The sequence below is a fragment of the Neodiprion lecontei genome, chromosome 1 (assembly GCF_021901455.1).
Source record: "Neodiprion lecontei isolate iyNeoLeco1 chromosome 1, iyNeoLeco1.1, whole genome shotgun sequence".
NCBI classification, from domain to species: domain Eukaryota; kingdom Metazoa; phylum Arthropoda; class Insecta; order Hymenoptera; family Diprionidae; genus Neodiprion; species Neodiprion lecontei.
In genome coordinates, this window is record NC_060260.1 from 298,986 (window position 1) to 325,412 (window position 26,427).

The 26,427-nt window shown below is 34.9% G+C and overlaps 2 protein-coding genes across 11 annotated transcripts in view; one reads left to right on the forward strand and one right to left on the reverse strand.

Annotated features, from left to right (window-relative positions):
* The first annotated feature begins 254 nt into the window (after positions 1–254).
* LOC107220413 (33 kDa inner dynein arm light chain, axonemal) lies at positions 255–3,054 on the forward strand. Of its 2 annotated transcripts, XM_046732886.1 has the most exons (7): positions 779–880; positions 1,044–1,146; positions 1,230–1,388; positions 1,859–1,991; positions 2,069–2,214; positions 2,297–2,494; positions 2,572–3,054. In XM_046732886.1, the coding sequence occupies exons 3-7, from the start codon at positions 1,263–1,265 to the stop codon at positions 2,605–2,607; spliced, it is 639 nt and encodes a 212-aa protein (XP_046588842.1). In that variant the 5' UTR covers positions 779–880; positions 1,044–1,146; positions 1,230–1,262; the 3' UTR covers positions 2,608–3,054. The 2 variants fall into 2 exon arrangements, with proteins under 2 accessions (XP_046588839.1, XP_046588842.1); XM_046732883.1 differs by lacking the exon at positions 1,044–1,146 and having other exon boundaries at positions 255–880.
* A 1,966-nt stretch (positions 3,055–5,020) lies between these two features.
* The window catches only part of LOC107220482 (protein lap4), a 36,034-nt gene continuing 14,627 nt past the window's right edge, over positions 5,021–26,427 (reverse strand). For 4 of the 9 annotated variants that reach the window (XM_046732653.1, XM_046732690.1, XM_046732672.1 and 1 more), the window contains 15 exons: positions 25,014–25,121; positions 24,645–24,824; positions 24,136–24,165; positions 23,089–23,247; positions 22,623–23,003; positions 22,290–22,445; positions 12,372–12,935; positions 11,320–11,431; positions 11,046–11,102; positions 10,791–10,908; positions 8,133–8,238; positions 7,870–7,983; positions 7,619–7,750; positions 7,214–7,414; positions 5,021–6,282 (listed from right to left, as the gene is read on the reverse strand). In XM_046732653.1, coding sequence (XP_046588609.1) covers positions 6,028–6,282; positions 7,214–7,414; positions 7,619–7,750; positions 7,870–7,983; positions 8,133–8,238; positions 10,791–10,908; positions 11,046–11,102; positions 11,320–11,431; positions 12,372–12,935; positions 22,290–22,445; positions 22,623–23,003; positions 23,089–23,247; positions 24,136–24,165; positions 24,645–24,824; positions 25,014–25,121 — 2,673 coding nt within the window. In that variant the 3' untranslated portion in view covers positions 5,021–6,027. Of the gene's footprint in view, positions 6,283–6,551; positions 6,645–7,213; positions 7,415–7,618; positions 7,751–7,869; positions 7,984–8,132; positions 8,239–10,790; positions 10,909–11,045; positions 11,103–11,319; positions 11,432–12,371; positions 12,936–22,289; positions 22,446–22,622; positions 23,004–23,088; positions 23,248–24,135; positions 24,166–24,644; positions 24,825–25,013; positions 25,122–26,427 lie in introns of all 9 variants that reach the window. The other 5 variants (XM_046732663.1, XM_015659096.2, XR_006903036.1 and 2 more) reach the window with 4 other exon arrangements.

Consider the following 26,427-nt stretch of genomic DNA (forward strand, 5'->3'; position numbering starts at 1 on the left):
ACACCCGGTACATGCATTGCAGTAAACTAAAACGAATTGAGTTAATTGGAAACAGAATGACCACGAATTACAACAAATTGAATGGAATAGAAAAGAATTGTGTGCCAATTCTTTTGAATTCCATTTAATTTGTTTCGGTTGTGATTTCGACTTGCTTAAGGGGGAGGTTACACCGGTCAATTCACGTATATCATTAAAAAGTCTGATCGGGTTGTTTTTTTTTTCACACCGAATGCAATGCAGAAAATCACTAACAATTAACTCAGATATTCAGACAATTTTTACGAGTTTTATTTCGATGGAATTGACCTACCGCAAATTCCATGCCCTTATTTGTGAAAAATGTTACAAAAAGCTCACACAAACCAATTTCAAATTTTTAAATCAATTCTGACGACTTCTGAAACATTTTTCAGAACAAACAAGTTCTTTTTGCCAAATATCTTCATAAATATAAGTTGCAGGTCTTGTCGTGACACGTATTTCCAGTCATATATTTTTTCGCTTACCTGCATAATCTTTGTTCGAATGTTTGAGTACCTAAAATATAAGTTTTTCTCGTGTACGCATCCCTTAATTCGTGATGGCTTAATGGGATACCAAGTATATTCATTCTTATAAATGAGAATTTAATGATGAACATAGACATCGTGCTAAAAGAATATTTCGTCATGGTTACCATGTAAACAAATGCTGAGAACTATTAGCAGAGTATAAGAAATAATAATTTTTCACCCAGCACTCGAACCTTATACACACTGGGTACAATTATACAAAAAGAAGTATTATGGCAGCAGTGGTTCAGGAAAGGACTGTCCCTCCCACTGATACTCTGATAAAGTATGAGAATCCTGTCCTTGTCACCACTCACCCAGAAAGGGTTCGTTTTGAAAGATGTTTATTATTCCGCTAGCGTAACCCTGAACTACCGATGTGATATCTCTTGGAAATGAAAGTATTTTAATCTATCGACCGTGCTTTTTTAAGAAACAGTAAATGGAGATGATGATATCCAACGAAATAATTTTATTCAAAAAATCTAGATTTCGTGTTCAGTTGTATTTGGTGTCTATACGACCACCTCAGCAGGAGCTGGAAAATTTCTGACATCCATAGTTAAGGGTTTGTTGATATTTTTAGCGAGAGGCAAGTAATTTATTTCAGATAATCGACTTATGATACTTTGCAATGACTATTCTGAACGATACATGCTGATGTTTTGAATACAGAAGAATAGAGATGCATCACCATCTAAGGTTGGGATGACAGCATGTAAAGTACAAACAGCACTGCCAACAACTGACATTCGACGCGAAACTGATGAGATCTTGAATGGAATTCTGCCTCCAAAAGAATGGGAGGAAGATTGTCAAATATGGACTCAACGTGTGCGTATTAATTCATTGTTGATCCATTCATTTAAATCGCTCTAACACTGTTGAGGAGGTGCTCTAGCCGATTTCGACATTGATGTATAGATCTCCAAATATTGAAGTCCACGTATTTCAATCGCGAAAACGGGCTCAACAGTCCCATTATATCCACAGTTCTGAACAAAGTTTCTCCAAGACATTTTCGTATGACGCAGAAGTAAAGAAAAGACAAATGGCATGAATTCTAGGAATTTACCATTACGATTTGTAGAAACAGTACCATTTCTTTATTTCTGGGTCAAATGAAAATGCGTTGGAGTGTTCAGAACTGTGTATCGAGTTAGGAGGAATATGCGAACCCGTTGTGAGAGCGATAATATAGAATTATGTTGAATAAAGTTGATAATAAGAGATATTCGGACATTTATTAAATTATATTTGTTCAGTACAGATCCGAGCACAGTTTAATTTAACATGATGTATAGGTGTCGAGTATACCGGCTACCAGATTAGACGTCATCAATCTGCAGGAACAACTTGATATGAGGCTACAGCAACGACAAGCTAGGGAGACTGGGATCTGTCCTGTCAGGCGAGAACTTTATACACAATGTTTTGGTAATAAAATTTGCACCAAACTATCGTTTGTACACATTCTATATTCTCATATCAATATAATTGATATACATGTTTAGATGAAGTGATTCGCCAAGTAACGATCAATTGTGCTGAACGTGGGTTACTTTTGTTCCGAATTAGAGATGAGATTCGCATGACTATGGCTGCGTATCAAACGCTTTATCAAAGTAGCATAGCATTTGGCATGCGTAAGGCTTTACAGGTAAGTAATACACAACAACCACTGATTGCTCCATACCTTCAAAAGTTCTTCAAATTGTTTTCAACCAACATGTTTTTGGCAGGCTGAACAGGGAAAGGAAGATCTTATATTAGCCGCGGATGAATTACGCGTTCAAAAGGTCGAGCTTGAAAAAAATGTTGCTGAGTTGAGACAGAAATTCGAACAAGCTGAAACGAGAGCTGCGGAAGTGCGCGAAGCTGAGGATAAAAAACATTCTGAGGAAATTCAATTTCTAAAGAAAACAAATCAGCAACTCAAGGTAAAGTGTGTATGATTTAATTTGAGTGAAAAACTTGACATTTCTGACATTTCCGTAAAACATTATTTTCTTTCCAGACACAACTTGAAGGAATCATTGCAACAAAAAAGTGATTCTCAAGCAAACAATTTCATTTCCAAGACTTTCTACAGGCTTTTCTATATGGAATACCGTTTTCATGAAAATAATTTCTCATCGTATAAAATACATAAATATTATTTATTCGAAGAACACATTTAAATTAAAATAAATGTACTTTCTCGCTTTGAATGTTAAATAATAAGGTAATTTCCTAATCTACTTTCGATTAATTGCTTATACTATAGTCTGTATAAATATACTATAATTGCTATACTGTACCAGCGAACTTCCACATATTATCATGGAATTTACATACTTTTGCGAATTATAATAGCATTTCTTGCAAAATTCAATTTATCAGCTTACATGGTGTATTTTTCACTGACACAGTTAAGGCACGCATGCATATATAGATTACTTTCTATTGTGGAACAGATGGACATCCTGATAACCCTTCACTTGCTATGTATGATATACATTATTGAAAAAAGAGTTAGTCGGAATATATGTATAATGTATACAGTTGTTTAAAACACTAACAATTTTGTACGCACTGAGCTAAATATCGAAAAAATGAGCACAGTGTCTTGAAATGAATTTACTTAATTTCACGTGAAACACTCATATATTTTCGATGAATATATAATTAATAACGGTTTTTATCATGCTCCTTACTAGGCTGAATAAGATAATTTTTTGTTAGACTTCTCCAGTTGTCGGTAAATAATATTCATACTGAAAACAAGAGTAATTATTATTCGCTAGGTGATAATTGACTTATGGCAAAATATAGGGAGCATTCAAACGAATTGTACGACTATTAATCTCTGAGAATCTTCACTACTGCTTCTCTGAAAATTGGCGTTTCTCATAATTAAGCATGACATTTATCAAATTCCTCTGAGATCGCAATGATGCTAAGATGTCCAGTATTGGTCCCATATGCCGTTTACATAAATTTCATATGTACGCAGAGGTAATAAATGGTCTGTGCACGTTAAAAGTAAATTTCGTGAAATCAAATTATGAACATGTTGAAATTCATAAGAAAGGAAATACTGTTTGATCGAACAGAATACATTGTGCCTGTTTTTTTTTTTCAACAATTTTGTTCCAGTTTGGATTATTTGAGGTTGGAAATATTAAGTATGGATGACGAAACACACATAATCATGTATTTAATATCCATCACCCTCGTACGAAAGTTTTCTATCATTCCAGGCAGCGCAATGCCTGGATTTCCAATCGCATAAATACGAGTTTTATAAACAACTCAATATTCTTTGCCAACTGGAACAGATTTACTGTCTAGTATAATACTAGTTCGTCATCTCGTAATTTTATGAAACAGTATGTGCCACACTATGTATTAGTGTGCTGCAGAACTTGAAACTTCCTATATTTTGAGTTTATTCATAAGTTAATACTCGCTGAAGAACTATTATTATTATTATTATTATTACAAAGCTGATAATGTACAATGCCACGAAAACGACGCAGTTCACGTTTTTTCATGTCTACAAAGTAATTTTGCATTATCAAAAAAAAAAAAAAAAATCTGTTATTTAACAGAAAATTTATTTTCATGATAAATGTATCTTCTGGGCAGTTTATCGTTATAGTTATGTACTACTGAGAATTTTACCTTTGCAGAGATCTTTTAAATATATTTGTTTTGGGGTTGCTAATATTCTTCTATTACAAAAATTCCACGACTTTTCCCAGTTTGCAGTGCTAAGCTACAAATATGCGGAGCACGTATTATTTTGTTCTGGCCCGCATTAAATTTCGCAGTCGCTGTTTAAGAAACCGTTTCACTAGATGTCATCTCTTTACCTTACAAGTTTCAAGTGCAGACTGGTAAAAGAAATCAGGACATGACGGCAACTAAGAGTAGTCGAATAAATTCCACGATTTTACCTTTACCAAATTATCATTTTTCCTTGACTAAAATCCGAACTCGTTGTTTCAATTCTAGTATCTAGTAAATAAAGCTTCGAATCAATCGGTCTTCAGAAATATATTTATGATTTATTTAATGGTCATGGAACCAAGCACATGAAGAAAAATTGTTCTTAACAATTTTTTTTTTTTGTGAGCAAATCTTTATTCTTTTTCTCTCTACACTGCCACAAAATTCTGTGACTAATTGACAAGTTACCTGACTTGGTGGTTTTCCTTGACTAGTGCGACCATGAAGTAATTTATGTGAATAAAAAAAAAATGTTGAGTTTTTGCAACATCTATGTACTGTGAAATGATTCTTATTTTTCTATTTTGCGAAATCAAAACGGATTGTCACTTTCAAAGAAGTAGGTCAGCCAATAATCCGAGAAATAAACTGTTTTACAATATTGGGAAAAGTGGTGAAAATATTCAACAGATTCAACTCATATTTTCCTTAGGTAGAACTTAACAGAAGGCCCATAATGACACACCCTGCAGTTATTTAAAATATACCAAGTTATTTATTTATGTACATCAATACATTAAACAGTAATGCAAAATATGGTACACGGCATGTTCTGTAGCACAAGGAGCTGTTAATATCATAGCCTAAGTCAGAGTTTTGTCTAAATGAGAACTTATTAGTACCATTAGCAATTAAATAAATAGTGTTTTGCTGCCTTTTTCGTGATTTAATACTTTGACTTCGCTTTCGCTGTAATGCTGTGTACTTTCAATGAACAGAAAAATACATGCTGCGACGCTTTGGTCAAGTGGACTCTTTGGTACTTTTGAGCCACACAGGAGGACCTTGATCATGCCTAATTATGGTAATAATGGGCAGTGTAGGTTAACTCTATCATTGGCCTGAGGAGCCCGCTTGACCGAATCCTTACAGCATGTCAATTCTTTCAGACAATTTTTATTGAGAAAAACAACTAGCTACCATTTGAAATACATAGGGTTAACATGTGATGCAACTATAGTAATAGAAAAATACTTAGGAATGTACATTTCTGGTAAGACCCGAAACCTTTGTGCACATTGAAAGGTCAATGTGTCAAGTACTTAATTATATATGTTAAGTAAATAAGTGAAAGGGTAATTTGTTTGTTAAAGTTGAGATAAATAAATGAATGTTGACTGGCAGCATAATACTTGATTCATCTTTGAAACAATTGCTGCCTCAGAAAAGTAATTTCTTCTCCAAACTACTAAATACTAGCAGTGTGTTCATTCTAATTTGTTTTCTGGAATATTTCATATGTAGTTGTGATCTATATTTGATGAATTTCATGTTGAGAATACTAGTCACTCATGTATGCTAGTCTGATCTGGGAAAGAAATATTGCACAAAACAACATTTCGATATATCAAATTGTAAAAGCTGAGTAAGAGTTGACATGATCGGTAGAATGATGTGACATTTCATAATATGAATTCATCTATACTATTCTACGTGAATATTGTCGGAAGTTTTAGAATCGTTAAATTCATTGTCATTATTAGTGACGCCCTTTGCGCGAACGCTTTCGTTTTTTCTTTTTAAGCGGTATAGTCGCTGGGAGATTAACATTGATTGGTGTGGAAATATGAGACTCGGTGTCTTTCTCTTCCACGGGTGTACTCACAGAAGTTTGAGCTGTGGGATCTTCGCTCTCACTTTCAGCATCGCTGGCACCAGTTTCTCCGATACTATCAGCTTCCTCTTCGGCATTACTGAGCTCCAGTGAAATAATTTTTTCTCTGAGAGTTTCGACCTATGATCAGAGAATAAATAGGATCAATGTACCTTAATGAAAAGAAATATATATATATATATGTACACAAAGAACTGGGTATTTCAACAAAAAACATGAGACGTGACAAGGAATATTTGTAAAACAGACGGGGTTTTAAATAAGCATAGTAAATTGGAACAACATTCCAAGTACTGTACAAGTACCGAGTATGACATGACGGGCTCACTTCACTGAAACCCCATGGCACGTCATACGATACCAAGTTACTTAGAACATGTAGAGCATACCGCTAGCCGGAGAACAGTGTGTCAGTAATCAGTAGAAAGAAAATGAGTGGCTCAAGGCAGTGCAGGTTGCATTCCCAGCGAGAGTGTTGGAATCTTCAAACAACAAGACCAAGTGTTAATTTCATTCTATGAGTCAGAAAATTAGTAGTTAATGACAATAGTAAAGTAGTTCGATACCACTAGAACAAACAATATGTGCTAAGCATAGTTTACTGAGAAAAATTACAATTTTACCAATAGTTTTTTTTATATTCCCTTGTCCAAGTTATTTGTCATATGCAAATCATAGTCCATTCTATATATTTCAGACAACTACACATGACATGCATCCAGCATGTAAGACAAAGTAATAAAATGATATAAATAAACGAATAAAAATAATGACAGACAAACTGGCACTCTGAAATGAAGCAATGGTACCAGTCTTTGCTAATAAAAAATCGTATGAAACATTCATACTAAGGAGAATTGTAAAAAGAGAACATGAAGCAAAGTTGAACCCCGTTACTCGTGCATATATGCGTGGTTGTGTGTACACGTGGTGTATTTGATTCGGGCCCTCCTGACTGTGCGATGCGGACTTGAAAGATCATAATCTATTCTCTATACGAATTAGCAGAAATATCCTCGTAAGAGAACCTCGCCAAAGCAACATTTGGTACCTCATGCTCAATCAGCTTCTCGACGTATTCAACGGTTCGCACACGGCGTTCACCCGTCACTTCGTCCACATACTCTTCGGTGCGTCGAGTGACCTTTTCATCCACTACTTTTTCACATTCACGTACAGCCTTTGGGGGGCCAATCTTGCTGCGCACAGCAAGCTTAGGAAAATCTGCACTAGACGGTCGTAATGTAGCGAACTATGGTAGGGAGACAGAGAAACGAAAGCCGTTGTAGTTAGAGTAATCGGCTTACAAAGATTATATTATGATTTCAGTACATGAACACAAGCAATTAGTAACAATTGATGTTAAAATAGAAACTTTAATGTAAATCACATCCTGATGTTAATTGATTAATTGTAGATTTACTGTATGGTGATGAAAATTCGAAATAAAACCTACTTCCGTCACATTCTCTGGTTCCGTTGGTGGCTCTGCAGCTGTGACTGTCAATTCAGCCAAATTATCTGTCTTTCCAGATGTATCCATCATCTCGTTCATCTTCTTGATCACTATTTGTGCTTGGAGAGCATCCTTGGTGAAATAAAGAAAAATCGAATAAAATAATGCAAACTTGTGTTACAGTTCTTTTCACGTGTAGTAAACTACAACACGTTATACACAGAAAATAATGATTGACGGTTTCCTTTTACCTGCTCGAGAGACTTAAGTCGTGCTTGTCTCCAAGCAGCTCGTTTTTCCGCTCTCAGTGCTCGTTGTTTGGCAGGAGATAGTTGGCTATCTTCGTCTTCATCCGAAATTAAGCCCTGTAGACAAAATTTGTGATACACAAATATAATGAGTATATGATCATAATATGAGATTTGGCCTGTAAACGGAAAAATATTTCATTTTTGTCTAGGACATAAACCGGAAGAAGAAAAAGGGAATGGTGGTAAATTCAATGCAATATTACCTCTTGTATCATTCTTTCCTTCAAGCGTCGTTCAGCTTTGGCAGTCCTGACGATACTTGGTGCGTTGTGTAATAGAGGATGAGGACTTCGTGAAGACAGTCGGCTACTGGAAGGTTAACGAGCATGCGTACTGACAAATCACTAAAACGGCATCTTAACATTAGTTTTTATTTATAGAGAATACAAAAGCAAAAACAATACACAATGCGAAGGGATCAGTTGTGACAAGTACAAATACTAAAGTACAAATTCCGTATAGAGTGTAAATGTGTAAAAAAAAAAAAACTTTGAGTTGCTACAGAATTGCATATTTTAATACACAGTGAGGTAGCAAAATAGTTTGTCAGCAAGCTGCAGTAAATTGATTTTATAACGTAACTAAACCGCTTTAGTGGAACGCTCTCTAAAACGGGCCACATACAAAAATTGTGTAATTTTGAAAAATAATTTTTGTCGAGAGAAAAAGCCTGGATAAAGGATTTTTGACATTGGCAAGTAACAAAAAGTATCTCAAAAACCTTCTCCCATCATATAGTTTCATTTAAGCATTAAAAATTTCACATATCATACTAGCGAAGAAAGGCTGCTGTACTTGAATGAATTAGGAAACTTGTTATGTCTGTAAACATTATATGATGAAATATAATTGCGGAATCAAATTTTCCTGGTCCAACAAAACATATTAGAATCAGCTGTTTATCTCAATGGAGGGAATTTCATAAATTATTTGGGGATTTGAATGACAATGTAGAGGAGAAAATATACAAATTAAAATAGGGGGCAATTGATGATCATAATTATATATTAAATGGACTTTTTAGTGAAAATGGTTTTACACAACTTTGTTTATAGACAACACTGATCTGCCTCGATATTCTTGATGAAGTCGAAGATAATGAAGTCCAGAGGGTTGCCGCATCGACATAAAATAGTCCAATTTAATTTTGACAGTCGCAGAACTTAAAATTAATCTGTTCATACAGGTGGATGAAAAATTGCGATATGTATTGCGAGTTACTTGATGCATCAACAGAGTATTTTATCTTTAACGATCTATTAATACAAGAGTATATCGAAAACTGAGCTTTAGGAAGAAAGGCGATACGGATAAATGTTAAAAGTCCCATAGCAAAAGAGACTGTCAAAAGCTTAGATGAAAACGAAAGTAAATTAAGGTGGGACTTGAATGGAATTTTGAACCATTTTTGTATATTTATTTTCATGCCACAAGAAGCTTATTAGTCCAACAAAAAAATTTCAGCTTTCGGATATTTGAGTTTACATATCGATTATGTAATTTTGTATGATGATCAAGATTCCGAATCACTGTATCAAATATCAAATTTGACGAGTTTGCAAAAAGTTCAGTTATATATCATGTTTTTAAAATCTTGAGGACATGAATTACCTCCCTTCACTGGACTACCAGGGCGTGAAAAATGCAATAAACACTTACTTTCAAGTCATTGCATTCTTTTCTAACCCGATTAACAAAAATAAGTCTATCCGTCCCAAGATAGATTATTGTGCGCAAAAAAGGAGCTACAAAAGCACAAAACTGTATAAATTTCTTGGCTAGGCCTTGGCCTTGCTTACAAATAACTCATGTCCTTTAGATTAAATACATGGGAATATCGAATTTAAAAAGTAAGTATGACGAAGTGATGAATGTAATGAAAAATGATTTTTCTCATACCAGTTATCTAGGAATCTCTAATTCTGCAAAACCATTTGTTTGAGGCATAGTATTGACAACTCGTGGAGCACAAAGTTCCTCGCAACATCGCTTGAAATATTCCAAAATCGGCTGACACTATGCGCCAAATTCAATATATAATAGATATAGCGTCAATGTTGAGCATTGGTTTTGTATGTATTTTCAACTTCTCAGAATTATAGCTGCCTAGGTAATTAGACATATGCCTATGCACTGATTATTATTATTATTATTACTGTTTTCTTCATCAGTGGTTACAGTTTGAGTACGTATCACACGTATAATATAATTACATATATACACAATTTATAGGAAAATCGAGGAAAACGCTGTAGAATATTTAAACCATGGTACAAAAACTGTTAGCATGCTGGTTGAAAATAAAAAATGATTATTCAAATCATGGTGATGGTTAAGTGTTCGCAAGCGATAGGACCTAATTAAAAATTACCCCCAAAATCACAATCAAGATGTTGTTTACTTGTTTGAAGCAAATCATCTCATATGTCATAAGGGGGAATAGAGCGAGTGCTGGGGGGGAAAAAAAACTAGGTCTATGTGTACCATTAGAATTCGTTATTAAATTACTAATTGCTTTACGTGCAAGTGATTTTCTAAATTTCGATATTCAAAGAGACTTCCGAGCGGGAGAATAACGTTTTGCTCGAATTTTGGTACACATGTCTCATGTTGTTTGTAATTATTACCTAATGCCATTAGCATGTTTAAACACTCTACCACAATGAAACGTGAAGCATACTCAGATAAAAATTCCCACACCTCAATCTATGCCACATACCAAACTATTCGATCTAAAAATTATTATACTAACTATGATCAAGGTAATCAATGAAAACAAAGGGAAAAGAGGCAGGTTACAGGAAGCGACTAGCGTAGGTGCATCTTGCTTTCAGAGTGTGAGGCAGCTCAACCAATCTTACTTAGGTCTTCTGTCATCCTGCTCCTCCATCATATCCTCTGGCTCTTCTAATACCTCATTTTCGTCAATCTGAGCCCATGACTTCAATTCATCTCGTGTTAACGTGGCAATTTTTCTTTCTGAAATCATCAGATTGAACAGTGTCGTATAGTACTGATTCACCCAATTCGGATGTACCCATAATCATTCTGTCAAGAGGCATAACTTTGGGAAATTTCTAAAATAGAAAGACTGTCAAGTTATTAGGTTGTCTCACCTTCTTCTTGTTTCATGTTCTCGACTTCATCTTGGCTCAGAAAGCTGAACACCTTCTCTGAAAGCGTTAAATGAAGGAGCGTTAAAATTTGTGATAGTTATGAATGCGAATCAAAATCGAAGGTAACTTGAAATCTGCGAAATTTTACTCCATTCGTTGTAATGAGTTATTAATGTACATACGTGCATAATGTTACCGAACCAGATAAGTAAAACCTTTAGTCTGCATATTTGAGAACTGTTCTTTCATTTATTTGAGACAGAAGAACTCTCACCTGGTTTTGGAGAAGGTTTCAGGTGCTCCTCCATAGCAGATTCAAATAATCTTTTCCGATCGCTAACGGACATCTTTGTCGAAGCGGGAGGTGGAGATGGCGTTGACGTGGGCTGTGTTCAATTAATACTAGCATTGGTAAATAGTCTTGAAGGTTAATACAACGGTATGGTGAAAACTCAGAATTTACAACAAATCTAAGCTCATCGTATGAGAATGTAAAAAAATTTTCAGTTAAAGATTGTAACGTAATGGACCCAAAGTGCAAATATGTTACTTCAGGCTCTAGTGCGGTCAAAATTTAAATTTTAAAACCACTCAAGCTTGCGTTGATTTGTCGTTTAAATTAAATAGTTTTTAAAATCCCTGATGGAATGACTAATTAGTGCTGTCGAAAATTGAATGACGGTTGCGTTTCCATGGCTGGTGAAAGGGGATCAAATCGAATAAACATAAATATAATAAATAAATAAAAAATTAATTATTCGAGAAAAGATTCGAATAGTTTATAGGCGGTCACATCAAGTTATTGAATTTTCTAAACACCATTTCAACAATGTAATTCAGGGAGCATATTTTTGATGATATGCAATCCTATTCTTTATAGATGTGGGAAAATGAAAAGAAAAACTCGCTCCAAGTCATTCCTTAATTCTGCATTCGGCTTGGGATCGACATACATGCTGCACTGGTCATGTTAATATCCTATCTTTGCAGTCTCAGTCTGACAGTTTTCATTCAGTCCATTGTAACATTGAAATGTGACACATGTTTCAACCAGTATATTTTCGTGTGAGCAAGGCAATTTTCGTTGTAAACAGTTACCCGTGTTGATGGGCACAGAAGCATTATCGAAGTGCCACTATCTGTTACAAGCGTTACAAATCACATTCAAGTGGTAACAGTTTCGAATCAATTCAATCATCAATGATAATATGTAAAAACATCGGTATAATTTTATATACATATTTTTGTTAGTTTTTACGAGCACTTACTACTTGTATATATATGTATAGGGTAATGATCAATAATAATCATGCAAGTAGGACCCACCTCAACCTGAGATTTCCAGTGTACAGAGCGTGCAATCTGCGGTAATTCTCTGGAGGGAGGAGGACGAGAAGGAATGATTTCTTCAATGTACCCAGGGCTGGTCAGTGGCGTCGGGGGAAGTCTAGTGGGGCGTGAGCGATGATTGTCAAAAGGGTCATTAATAGAAAATCGTTTTTGGGGAACAGCTTCTTCGGGAGACAAACTTGGTTCAAGCGTGGATAATGGACGCTGTTGAATTCGGAATTTTGGAGGCTGAATGTAAGGTACTGATGAATCAATAAATGTTGTTTTGACTGATGATAATGCTACATTACAGTGTGGGAATAACTCATCCCCCGTGGTTTCTGTAGTTTTAGAAGCCATTGGAAGTGTTGCTGAAGTAACAGTACATTTAGATCTACTGGGTGCTGTTCCGGAGTAGGGGGAGGGTAAGGTTTGCATTGCAGAGTGAAAATCATGGTTTGTGATTTGGGTATAGGGAGTGGAATGAGTAGAAGAGGTTGGAGGAATCGACAAGACTACACCATCCACAGATGTTCCTGCAGCGGCTTCTTTGCTAATTAACTAAGTAAATGAAATCAAATATTAGATATTAGTAAAATTGTTAGTTAAAAGGAATGTAAGAAAAGTCAGAAAAATATTTGTATAATTCATTCACTCATCATTCACGCATTGGAATATTTTATTTGCATTCAACAGCTACAGATTTACTACTGGTACTGCGATCCGAAGCTGAAACGAAAATAGCGACATCGAACGATCGCAAGTTCACATTATATACTTTTTGAACAAATAAATGTATTGTTACTAAAACGAAATGCATCTAAATTGAAGAACAGAGACATAAAGTTGATTGCCTTATACAATAGAGTGAGATTTATTCATTTGTCATATTAGTTATTGCCAATAATATTTTAAAACAGTGTTAAAAAGTACCGAAATGATAAGATGATAGCGGTATCAAAGACAATGGTCCCTCCAGAAAATACTTTTAAGCAACGCAAGTATGATTTACGCGTCTTTGTCATCTGCGTTCCGTACTTGAAGTAATTGTTTCTGTGACAGTATTGAAAAAATTCCAAACAGTACAAAATACTTGTAAACCATACTTTCATCACATAAAATGTCGTGTACACCATGGAGGCAAACTATTTTTACACCTCACGCAAAATTCGTCTTCAGCTCACCTATGACTCAAACTGCAAATTTACACTCAACGTAAAAAGACTTATTTTGCCTCCTTTATACACAATTTACTAATATTTGGAAAAAGGGAAGAAGATTCAATTATCTTCTAGTTTTGCGAATCACTAAATTTGTTTGAAGAACTCTCCTTTTCAATACGATTAATTATTATTGTCTTTTCCACTAGTTATAAGTTAACATATCTCGTGTATAATTTTTTTCGAAATGTGATAACAAAAAAAGGTGTTATTTCTAAATTAACTTTTCACTACTGAACTTGTACGAAATTCCAGAGATTTTATGATTAAAAATAAAGTGTTGAAAATAAAAGTTGACAATGACTGTAAAATATAATTTTAACTTAAGAATGTTGCCTAGCCGGATGGTAGTTTAGACCACCTAATTTTCTCGTGGCTAGTCAATTGAATTGATGTCGAAATATGGATCTGTGTTATGGTTCTAGCGAAATCTTGTAGAATAATTCTCCCTCGCTCACAATGTGAGTTAAATATATGCTAAATTCGCACCATTTTCCTGTTAACATTGAGATAATTTTAGCATATTTGGTCAAAGCCATAATGCAGAGTTGATCTTCACTATTGAGCAAATGAGATTACAGAATATAAAGTAGTTGCATAGTCTAGTGCCACGGAAACTAAACAATATCCATAAGTTACAAATTGGTCAGATTAGCGGTTTCTGCAGGATAATTTTTGATATTTACGGTAAAGAAGATTAATTTATTTTTAGTAAAATGTTACCCTGAAATGGATGTCTTGTACTTCACGTTAAGCAAACTAAGGCATATTATCGCAATTAACAATACACCTATGTACTAAATTGTTGTATATTTTTATACAAAATTATGAGAAACACAGTGACTGTACGGCAAGAAAAAGTAACGTCAATACAAGAATAATTCCCACATTTAGGAAAAAAACGCTGTAATCCTTAGTGTTTAGTTCTTAAACAACAGCAGGGCCTACTTATCAAACCTCGTGGTATAATACAAATCGCAATCCAAGTGCTATAACACGTAAACCTTTGGCTGCCAACTTTAGGCAAGGCCACACTGTATCTGTTCATAAACATCAATATAACTCGCAAGCTCAAACAGCTGAAACTATTTGCAGCCTTGGTCAGAAGGAAAATTTTCTTTTATCAGTTCTAAGGACACGAGTCACCTTCAATCCCGTGATTCTGGTTGTTAATTAAAGAACATCCCAAGTTTAAAGCCAGTGAATCAGGGACCGAGATTAGCATAATTGCTAGAGTTGTTGCATAATAACAATTTGGTAAACTTGGATCATACTGTTGAAACAGTGTAGAAGCTAGTTTTACCGTTACATCCTGTATAGTTGAAAAATGGGCACCTTAAGTTGAATAAGTTCTGTAATTTCGTGTTTACCATTTCGCACTGATCAGCTTATTTTTCCGGTATAACTATCAGCCTGGGGATGGTGCCTGACATTACCAAAAATCAGGATGCGTCTTTGCGTGGTTCTCACTTTGGCGGTCGAGTGACCCATGCCCTTAAGGCTGTGTTCAAAAATTAGTTGCTAGTGCCGTTAGCAGTATCGCACCTCTGCTGTACCATTGAATTGACGGCATGCCTTCCCTCCATTCCAGTGAGTTCAGAGTACTGGGAGCTCATTTCGGAACACACACTTGTCAAACTTTGCGAATTGAAATAGCATTCCTATCCATACATACTTAACGATTCTTCAACATGCTCGGTAACACTTTCATAATTACTATTTCATTACTGTAATTGACAGTAGAAAATCTACCATGACTTAAGTAATGTGTTTGCTGAAGCGATGCTTGGCCTCTCATATTGTTAAGTCTACCAAACAATACCACATTGCGTATAGGTTCGATATTGTAGGTACATCATTTAAATTTTGTATCACACCCTTCCACTTTTTTTTGTAAACACATTCGTAAAATTTTTCTCAAAATTATTTTTTTTTTTCTACCCTACCTATCTTATGTCAACTGAGGATACTTTGGATGCTCCTTTTAAGAGCAGCGCTGAGCTCAAAGTCTATAATAATTTACGGATAATTAGTATATTGGATCTTGATTGTGTACTCAAGAGCCTACAAAAAAAAAGTTGTTGACAACTTTTAGCAAGATCTAATTTAGGTCATTGATCTGAATATATAGCTATCAAAACTATATATAATCATCAAGGTTAAATGGTCTGAAAGCATCTTGTTTTCATGTTCTCGTGAGAATGGATTCCCATTGAAATTTAAGAAAAGTAAAAAACCCGTAGAAATAGATGACATCTGATCAATGGCGAATTAGACCAAGCGATAGAGAATTTTGCGTGACAAAAATAGTATCTGGATACCGCTTGTACCATTACACGAAAGACAGTCCGTACTTATATTCTGCCATGTTTTGGACACGCAAGTATCATTTATTAAATTTTTTTTTTTCAGTTTTTTTTAAATTTAGTAGTAAAACTAAAAAAAAAAACACGATTTTTGGCTCTTAAATTTTTATAAAAAATTACTAAATGATAGTTGCGTCTCCAAAACATGGCAGAATATGAGTACGGACTGTCGTTCATGTAATGGCACAAGCGGTATCCAGATACTATTTTTGACACAGAATCACTCTTTTTCTGCTCTATTGCTTAGTCTATATCTGTAGTGTTAGGCCATTGAGTACCTTCTTTATCGAAAGATTGAGCATCGCGCCACTTTTCTTAGATGAATCCTATACTTTGATTAAAAATACTAAACACACCTTTCAGATTGAATTATAAATATTTATCAGATGGAACTTTAACTTTAACATCAACATCATTTTATTTTATATTTAAATAAATAATATCTTTATGTATAATGACGAACATATACATATATCTATATGCATATTATACACATATACGGAGTGGGTCGTGTCAAATTCCAATAATGGGAGAGGCTTAGTTGGTCAGTAGGCGCCGCGGTGACATTGAAGCAAGCCACCAATCTTTGTTGTTGTTGCGAATCATTTCGATTCTAGTTGAACAACGATATAAAATCATCAAAACCTAACACTGGTTTAAAATATTGATGTTGCTTCAATGCAGTCATCTGATTGGCTGCGGAATGGCGCCTACTATCCAATTTATCTCCTCCTGTTCTCAGAGCTTGAAGTAGCCGCATATATATATGTACGCATGTGTGTTGTGCATGTGTAATCATCTGGTCCATTAGATTTACATAAACATATAACATTTATAGAAAATTTATAGATATACAGCACATTGATTTATATATTCTAATAGTGATATGAATTTATATAATAACATAATCATCAGGTAAAGCATCGCATTTTCCAGACACAAAATGTACCACGTGTTTTGGTCACCAATATATATAATATAAACTTACATGTTCCAATGAAACAGGAATGATAAAGTCTGTTAGTAACTTTTCTTTCTTGGATTCAAAATAAAACACTACCATGTCCGGTTATATCAAATTATGATTCATAATTCGTAAATATATGTATATCAAACGAGGATTGCAGCTTCATGTAACTTTCAATTGACATTGTAGCAACTCACGAAGGATAACACGTTTATCCAGTCACCTGCTCGTGTTTGGAAAATGTTACGTTACCTGCCCAAGGCTCCATGACGTTACATCAAAATTTGCATAAAACGCAGATTGCAAAGTGAACGACGGTTTCAGAATTTATCCTAAGCTTTCAAAATTTAGAGTCGAAAATAATTTAATCGCGAATATGTACCCAACTGTGATTTTTGCCCTCACGTGCTGGCATACCTAATATTTCACCGCTGTTCTTTAATAACGCAACGAGAATTCTAATATCAGCCAAATAAATTGCAATAAGACCAAATTATTGTTCGTAGCGTAACTTTAAATCTTGGTTTGACACATTGCACGTTATATGAACATGTTCCAAAATGATTGGCAAAATATATCATCCACCTGGACTTTGGATAACAATTTTCTTCTGTTAAGTACAAATTGTCCATTTTACACAGTTTCAAATTCGAGCTATGATTTCTAATGAAACAGCGATGTATTTTTTCGCATGAATCATTTTCGATAATAACTGGGTATATGTACACTTGACGAATTACAAAATTCAACTAGGTTCGTACTACCTAATCAAAATATATAAATACTACGTCATACTCTTTCGTACTAAATTTCCTCTGTAGAAATGTGAATGCTTTTCAAGCTTAACTCTAATATTCCCTTCAAATACCTTCTATGTGACTAATTTGAAACTACCTTCTCGGTAGTGCGTTCTCAATCATTTTCACACGACGTCTGCTTTCTATTTCGCACAAAATTTGTTCGGAGTTTATACGTTATAATTCTTATTGAGCCTTGCTATAGTACAGACGACAATGTTATTACAATTTTTTCGATACGAATGGTGTACTTTTGTAGCGTACTCAATGTAGGTTGACTTTTTACATAATATTTTGATATATACAGCTCCTTCTTCTAAATTTAAAAATTATATAATATGTGTGAAGTTATACTGACTTTGCCATTTGCATAGTTGTTAGGTTCAAGAATGTTTATTTCAACAAGTCGTACCAACATTGTAATTATAGCCGCAACGCCACACGAAGAATTCCAGTTTTATTATACTCGAAGTATTGAACAACTATTTACGGATTCACTGTATTTTCAAAGTTATGACACATGTAAATCCAGCCGAGTGAATTTTACAGGCTAAATTTTAAATTAGAGTTCGTCAAAAGTAAAGTTATGATCAAACTATTCCTGTTGACAATTTGTTTGCTGCCAAGCGTTCCTTACTCAGTAATAACTGACCGCTGGGAAAGATGTCTAATGGCCAAAATTTAATTGTAAGCTCGCCAATGACTAACGTGTTGCTTCTGTGCCTACATTTAAATTCTCCTCGCGAATATTTTGCCAACGTTTTTTACGTTGATAGAAACTCTCTATCTTTTTCATTGTCAAAGATCAGTAAAAAGATGTCAACTGATTGTTGACGTATTAGCCCTTCGAGGAGGGACCTCTATAATTATTTATATATATAGCCGTTAGCTATTGACCCAAACATGGGCGGTACTTGATTTTTCTTTTCTGCTTCCATGTATTGTACATATATGCTTAATGTAAGTACGCTTATTCACTTTAATTGTTGGGAGGGAATGTTGTTTCTCTCTTTTTTCCTTACTCCTATAATTTACGTTTGTTTTATAGCTATTGATTAGAACGAATTTTATTTGTTTTTTGGAAATAAAAAAAACAAATACAGCCCTTGAAGGGTTGAAAGGTCGGCAAACATTTGACGACACTGGAACCGTTTTAGCCAAACGTTTTTAAAGGCTTTAGTCAAATTCGCAGCTGTCCTATGCCTTTACGTTGCAATCGCAATTATTCGAGGGTAAAAAATTATTCCTCTGCTACAAATTCGAAGCAATACTTTGCATTATCAAGAATTACAATTGAATAACCGACTTCTGTACAAGTACGAACTTGCATTCCTGATATGGGTATAGATTATAAAAACCATGATGAACAGCGAGAACTAATGATTGTATGAAGTTATAGGAAATACATAATTATGACGAGGAAGATATCACACTTTACCAGTAGTTTATCTTACTTCACAAAATAAACACATCATTTCTTCGGCGTCAGTAATTAACGTTGTACGACGAGCCACTTATAAGCTTAATGGCAGTTTAGATAACAGACAGAATAACAAGGTATTGTTCAACAATAATATAGGTGTGAGAATGTAATAACGGCAACCTGTGCTTATATCATTACATCATTATATAATTTATAATTATTTATGGCACATTAGTCCGCAGGGCAGACGCAGGGAAAGCGGGAAGAGGATGGATAGCTTGTTCTTGTTATAGGGCTGCCATAGATGTGCTATCGCCTTCCGTTGTCTGCAAATATGTCAACTCTTTTTGTTTGCTCTAAAGAGCATGCCGGACATCGATAGTACTTATCATGCGCGATTTAAGCATATCGATTAGTAAAGAACTGACACTAAACATTATGCAATGACACGTAATGACGCTAAATTGCCAAAGTAATAATGTTGAACGGTGCATATGGGCACGGGAAAGAAACAGACAATTTCAATCATGCTATAACAATATACAGTAGAGTTTGTCTAGCAATGGTAAATAATATGAACGGGTATGCAAACCATCAGGAAATAGAACATTACTAATTGCAAATTAACGGAATAGCAAAATAACAGCAGGATTTTCTGGAACTTTTAACGGTGCAACTTTGGTACGGGCATCCACGTGTCCGGAATTCGGACTACACTGAAACTTCCCAATAACGGACACCTTTGGGACTAAAAATTTAGAACAATGTTAACGTGTAAATTGTGCTACTGAAGATGTTTAGATTGTCCGTTGTAAAGAGGAATCCGTTATTGGGAGGTGGCCGTTAAAATAAGTTTCATGGTAGTCAAATCCACAAGTTTAATTTCGGTAATTAAAGACTCTATAAAGGTAATAAGGTGAAGTGAAGATGTGGCCAAGTGTAAAAACAGCATTGAACCGGATAGCACAATTTTTATGAAAATAGAAAAAAAATACCCATACTAATGGGTACATAACTGACTGAATTAAAAATATCTGCACAGTTGACTCTAATAGGGATACTATTCTTTTTATCCAATAAAAATAAATTGAATACATGTAGAAGTTTGGTAAAAATTTTGCAAAAAAAATTTCATCAGCTTTGCTTCATAAGTAATCATCGGTAATTGAAATTAGGCTGCTAAATCTCCAGCCCCAAATTGCAATAATCTCTATAATGAAACAATTCAAGGGCATAGTACAGAAAAAAGTATACGTGCATTTTTGTTAATGTTTAGAAATCAACCTTTCAAGTTATGAGTTTAAACAGGTAGCTAGCTCATATTGTATTTATCTCGAAGTTTCAAATTGTGTCAGATGTACACATTTTTCAATGCAACTCCTCTAATTATTAGGCGCATAAAATAGTAATGTACGCCCTGCGATAGTCCACTTATCGGCATCTGACAAACTTGCAACAGTTCACATCCCCAACCAACTGAACTGTTCAAATACATGTATAGTAAAACCTTGTGTACAAGTTTTTCACTTGTACATTTTTTCACATTTATACATTAAGCCCCCATGATGCCAACACTTTACGGACAATGTAAAAAAGTTTCACCTGCATGTTATTGGTTTTTATGTTTTTCGCAATTTCAAGTAATCTTTTCTGGTCCCTAGCGCATTTTTTTTAATCTAAACGTTATTTACGCGTAATTTTTCAGTCGAGACTTTTTTAATGCTTTATGTGCCTATTGGTATATTTTTCAATCAACAGAAATACATAAAGTCAAATTTATTGTAGAAGCTACAGTCGAAATGTGATAATTCAAGATCAGAGTGAAATAATAGCAAATCCTACTATATTTATATCAGTGCGGTCCAATGATAGCTGTGGTTGAATTATAATTCATGTCGCATTTGTTCTGATTTTTTTGGTGAAACTCAAACAAAACTTTTAGTGTTTAACTACGCTAATTCAAGTCGGTATACCATCTTTCTACCGTAGGTTCTACAATACATTTTTCTCCGTATATTAGTACAAATTTGAAAACTCAACGAAGTACATATGAAACTAACGACCAATGAATTTGATGATTCATGAAGATTTCATGAATTTGATTAACCAAGGTGAACTTCAATTTATAATTTGATTTGCCTGAAATTAAAACTCATCACAAAATTCCATAAGGCGAGTGCGTTTCAGCCAGTTTCAATTAATTATGTTCTATATGTGTCCAGATATTATTTTAAATAACGTCAACAAGTAGGGTTTTTCAAAAAGCTTCTTGTAGCACGATTTTCATCGCAAAAAATCTCACAAAACTCCGTAATTATCAAAGGAGCGTAGGGGACAAAAGTTGCTATCGAAATTACAATCTAACAAGTTATCACCTAATTGTGCCAATAATTTGTAATTGACCATTAGTTTTAAGCCACAAAAATTTGAGTGAAAATTGTCAAATTATCATTGCCCTGAGTTATTGCACGGACTATTACAGGGCCTGACTATAGTAATTTCCGAAACATATTTAAATAATCAAACTTATGTATTGGAAGGGACTAATCACGAGAAATATTTAAAAAACGGTAATAAATGAACCTTGATAACATGGGAATATGGTGAATTGAGTAGCACTTGGAAGACTGTGATAGAATGATAGCTACAGGTTTAATCATAACTGGGTGCCCAAGGTGGGGTTTGTGATTACAATTTTCACATTAAAATAATGTATACAGCTCATGTATCCCATCAAAGTCGACGGTTATAACGACGCATATAAATCCAAATCTGATTCTGCTCCAATATTCAATTATTGGTGATAGTCATCAAGTTTATCGAAATAAAATAATATCCTTCACAAAAGATCACAACCAAGCACACCTTGTCTAACGCGCATTCTACTATTTATTCGGTTCAATTAGATGACCACCAGGGATTATAACATTTTTCTCCTAATGACACCACGTGCAGAAAAGAAGTAATATGGGAAATATATATAATGATGCCAGCAGATATTTGGGTTTAGTATTTTATGCTATTTCCTTTGCAGCATGCATTCCTAATCATGCCGTCCACATGCACAAGTGCACAAGCATTCCAGATTTTCCTGTGCAATACACTTTGCACGCTATGTGTTATAGAAATGAAGATTACTTACAGTGGAGTTCTGGGGTGCTAAGGTATGTTTGGTCATGACAATAGTAGTCGTTTTCAGGTCTTTTGTACCACCAGGAGACTTGGGAGGTACATGCATATCGACCGGACTGTTTGGTTTGTTCACCAGAGATTCTGCTGCCCTTACAACATCTAACACCTGTCAATAGTAGCTCCACGTTAGATTCTGATATCGATGATTGAACAATCGACATGCGAACAATGATAAAAAAAAAAAAACAGATTGATACCTAATATGGTACCGGACAAGAGCTAATTGGTTCGTTGGAGGATTCACATAAGGTCCAACATTCGAGTTTTAAGAAAAAAAAAGTACCTTTTCTTGCGTAGATTTTTCTCTGTACTCCATCATAGCTCGTTCTCGTTCTTCTTGTTCCCAGGCAACCAATTCAGCTTTCATTTCCTGCTCTTGCCGCATTGTAGCTGTATCCTCATCGTCACGATCCAAACTGGAAACACTCTGTGACAAGGACTTTACCTCATCGGTTGTAGAATCCTTGTATTCTCGAGATCCTCGTGACTCTTTAGAATCCCTCCCTTTAGACGTATACAGTGCTTGCTCCAAGTCGTTTTTGTCGTATCCTTTACAGACCACCAAAGTTATCGTATTTCCTGAGCATCGGAGAATATTAACTGCTTCTTGATGCGTCGCGCCCAATAAGGACGTACCGTTAACTTCCAATAACCTCATTCCAACCTGGTTAAAATATTAATCCGTACAGAAGATTCATAGTATCAAGAGGACATTTTATTACGCGTTTTTATTTATATTTTCAAATCACCTTCAACCTGCTATCCCTTTTGGCCGCACCTCCAGAATTGATTTTTGAAATGAAAACGCCTTCGTCAGTATGATCTAAGGGATTACCACGTTGCCCTCTTAATCCTCCTTTTATGTGCATCCCAAGTTTTTCTCCTGGCTCTTTGATTATTGTTAATTCCTGGAAAAATGACCAGAGTGCTTAAATGCAAATTGAGAGTAGAAGAAAATGATGAGCAAACCTCGACCAAATACAGTAAATTATCACCATTTGTCAACAGATACAACTTGAAGATAGATATTGTCCGTGGTACAAGCAATACCAATTATTAATGAATTCAAGGTGCATAGCAGACTTGTTGAAGAAGGTTCTCCGTCTAGTCCAGATTTTTCGGACCCAAAAAATGGTTTGGCCCTGACCAATTATGCAGTAATAATTGAAAAAATTTCAAAGCATACGTACATGAGTGAGTCATATAATTGGGTTAAATAACGAACTCTCAAAATGTTGTGAAATGTACATGTTGTTTAAAGGTAGTGTACCTCGTGTTGTTTACGATAAATGGCACGAATGTATCTCCATACTCGAACATTATGGATGGAAAGAAGTTCATACGCATAATATTACGAAATTTTTTAATAATTAAGATTACTTTTTTTAGTATGTGAATTATAAACAAATTAAGAAACAAACTGAATTTTTCATTTCAAGCTAGAAAAATCGTAACGGTCCCCGACTTCTTCCTAACATTTTCATACCCATAAAATTGTCTGACGATTCCCGATTCTTCAAATTTCTCTGACCACTAGAACACTCTGATACCCAAATGATTTAATAGTAATAATTTGGTTCGAATTTTAGAATCTGATGTTATGATGTATCTACAATTTGAGCAACAGAATGTCGAATTAACAAAAAGTGTTGAAGCAGTACGATAATTATTAGTGAGTTGTATAAAATTTTACGGCAAGTACACATCATGCGAATAATTTGGCATATGTTCCATACAATAATGATGTAACAGAAAAATGGCGGAACATTCAACACATCTCAGTTCACTTTACTTACTGTTACTGGAATGTACTCTATTTCGACCAGCTTGTGAAATAAATGATATAATGTGACATACATATAATAAGAAAGCTGATACGAAAGATTGAAGAAAAGTTGACGTTATACAATCTGGTGATGACAGTTGACAAAAGTGTAGATCGTTGGAACAATGAAGTCGAATTTTGTTGGACAATCTTTTTCTCTGACAATAAAAAATTATGTGTGGTGTTTGCAGGTACATAGTGAAGGAAAAGATTGATCCAAGCTCAAATAATATGTTAAAAAAGACAACTCTTGGCAAGCATCAAGTTATGCAAATAAAAACGATCTGCTTGCTATAGAGACCAGTTTCGACATACAAGCATAGCTCTTTTCAACAAAGCAACTTGGCGCATAGCACTTTTTGAATATTGTCCTTCGTCGTATCTTTAGGCACAATACACAACTAGTCTGGTTTTATTATCATAAGTGGCAATTCAAAAACGATCGTAGTCGCATATAGTATAGATATGTATATCACTTACTTGGTAACTATCTGGCAATGGATCGTGTCGGATGGTGAGTGTAATGAAATCACCAGGCCGCAGAAGTTCCATCACAGCTTCCTGGTGAGTAGCTTTTGTTACGTCTGTCCCATTTACTTTTAATATTCTATCACCCATTCTCAGCTTTCCAGAATTCGCAGCTATGCCATCAGGTACAACCTGAGAATTATCGTAACACATGTTTCAATAAATCATACAGTAGAAAGGAATGATTAATTGAAATTTTAAGCAGCTATTGATTAACGATGGGATAAATTCCCACGAAGGAATGCAAAAATGATTATGAATCGTCATCACATAGATGAGAATATGTCAATGTTTAGCGAGTGCTATCTTTCAATAACTTACGTGAGATATAAAAATTCCAGGCTCCTTAACTCCAAATGGTATACACGAATGGTCTGTTCCGCCAATAATACTGAATCCAAGAGATCCTTCCTTTACCAGCACGACATCCTAAACAGTTCTTTCTTAGTCAAGTACGTTAGATCGATGGCGGTTATTCGTATTATTATGTACACAAACAGGATTGATACATGTTTGACAGGGTTGTCGGCAAACTACGAAACAAGTCGATTTTGAACACAGTAGTGGCCAATTCTGGGATTAGGTACGGAAGGCGAGGATCAAAAGTTGCAGTAATTGAGGAATTCAGTGTAATAGGCAAAGGCTTTGACTTCGAAAAGAGACAAGCATCAGCGAGGAAAGTCTTCTCAGGGCTGAATCACTCACCATCTCCAATCACCCAAATTGTTCACAGACCCTACAAGTTGCTAGCCAAAAAATTGAGTTAAAATTTAATTAATGACAGAAGCAAATGCGAACATTCATAACGTTGTACACATAGATGGATAAACTATTTTTAAAAATAGCATATATTGTGAGAATATAGACATCTGAGGCGAAAAACGTCTTTATTCGGTAAATGAAACAGCCCCTGATGAATTCGAAATAGGTAATTAATATAGACTGGAAGCATCCCTTTCCTAAGTATTCCGAAGATAGATAAAAGTATAGGGAGTAAATGAGCAATGCTACGATTTAATTTCAATATTGTAGACCATAGTTCTGAATAGGGCAACATTACTCGTGTCTATAAATTATAAGTGATAAAAGATAGGATCGTCTCTGCCGATAGTCTCATACGACGCAATTAAAATATTTGACGTTAATTTGGGTCCATCTTATAAATGTGCTAATAACCTGAATCTGTAGATGGCAAGAAATGGTGTTGTAAATTGAGGTACAGTTCAATGTAATTAGTTACGGAATAACTGATCGTGTAATGACTGGTTGATTGAATCACCATTCCGAATGGGAATAACATTACAAAGAATATTCATATATTTCGAGATGCCGAAAAGATGCTTGTTCTAAAAGGAGACCCTCAGACCGACTAACAACCGATTTTCATGGACCGTTGTGAAATGGTCACTGAGTTATAGCAAATTAGTATCGTACTACCTACAGTGAACCAAGCAATATTACTGTTACATTAATTCGTACAGGGATATAGAGATATCTTGCGAATTCTATCATAAAATGCAAACTGAAATTGAAAATGTTGAAACAGCCAAATACACGGTGTTGGATATTCGCTAAAACTGAAAAAATTGCTAAAGCATGATGAAAGAAAAACATTACTGCTAAACTAAAAGAGAGATCGAGTTGAAAACGCAGTTTCCAAACTACTATCCACTAAGACTACAGTTCAGTAAGGTTCAGTTATAGAAACCTGGCTCGTTGCTGAAACATTAGAATT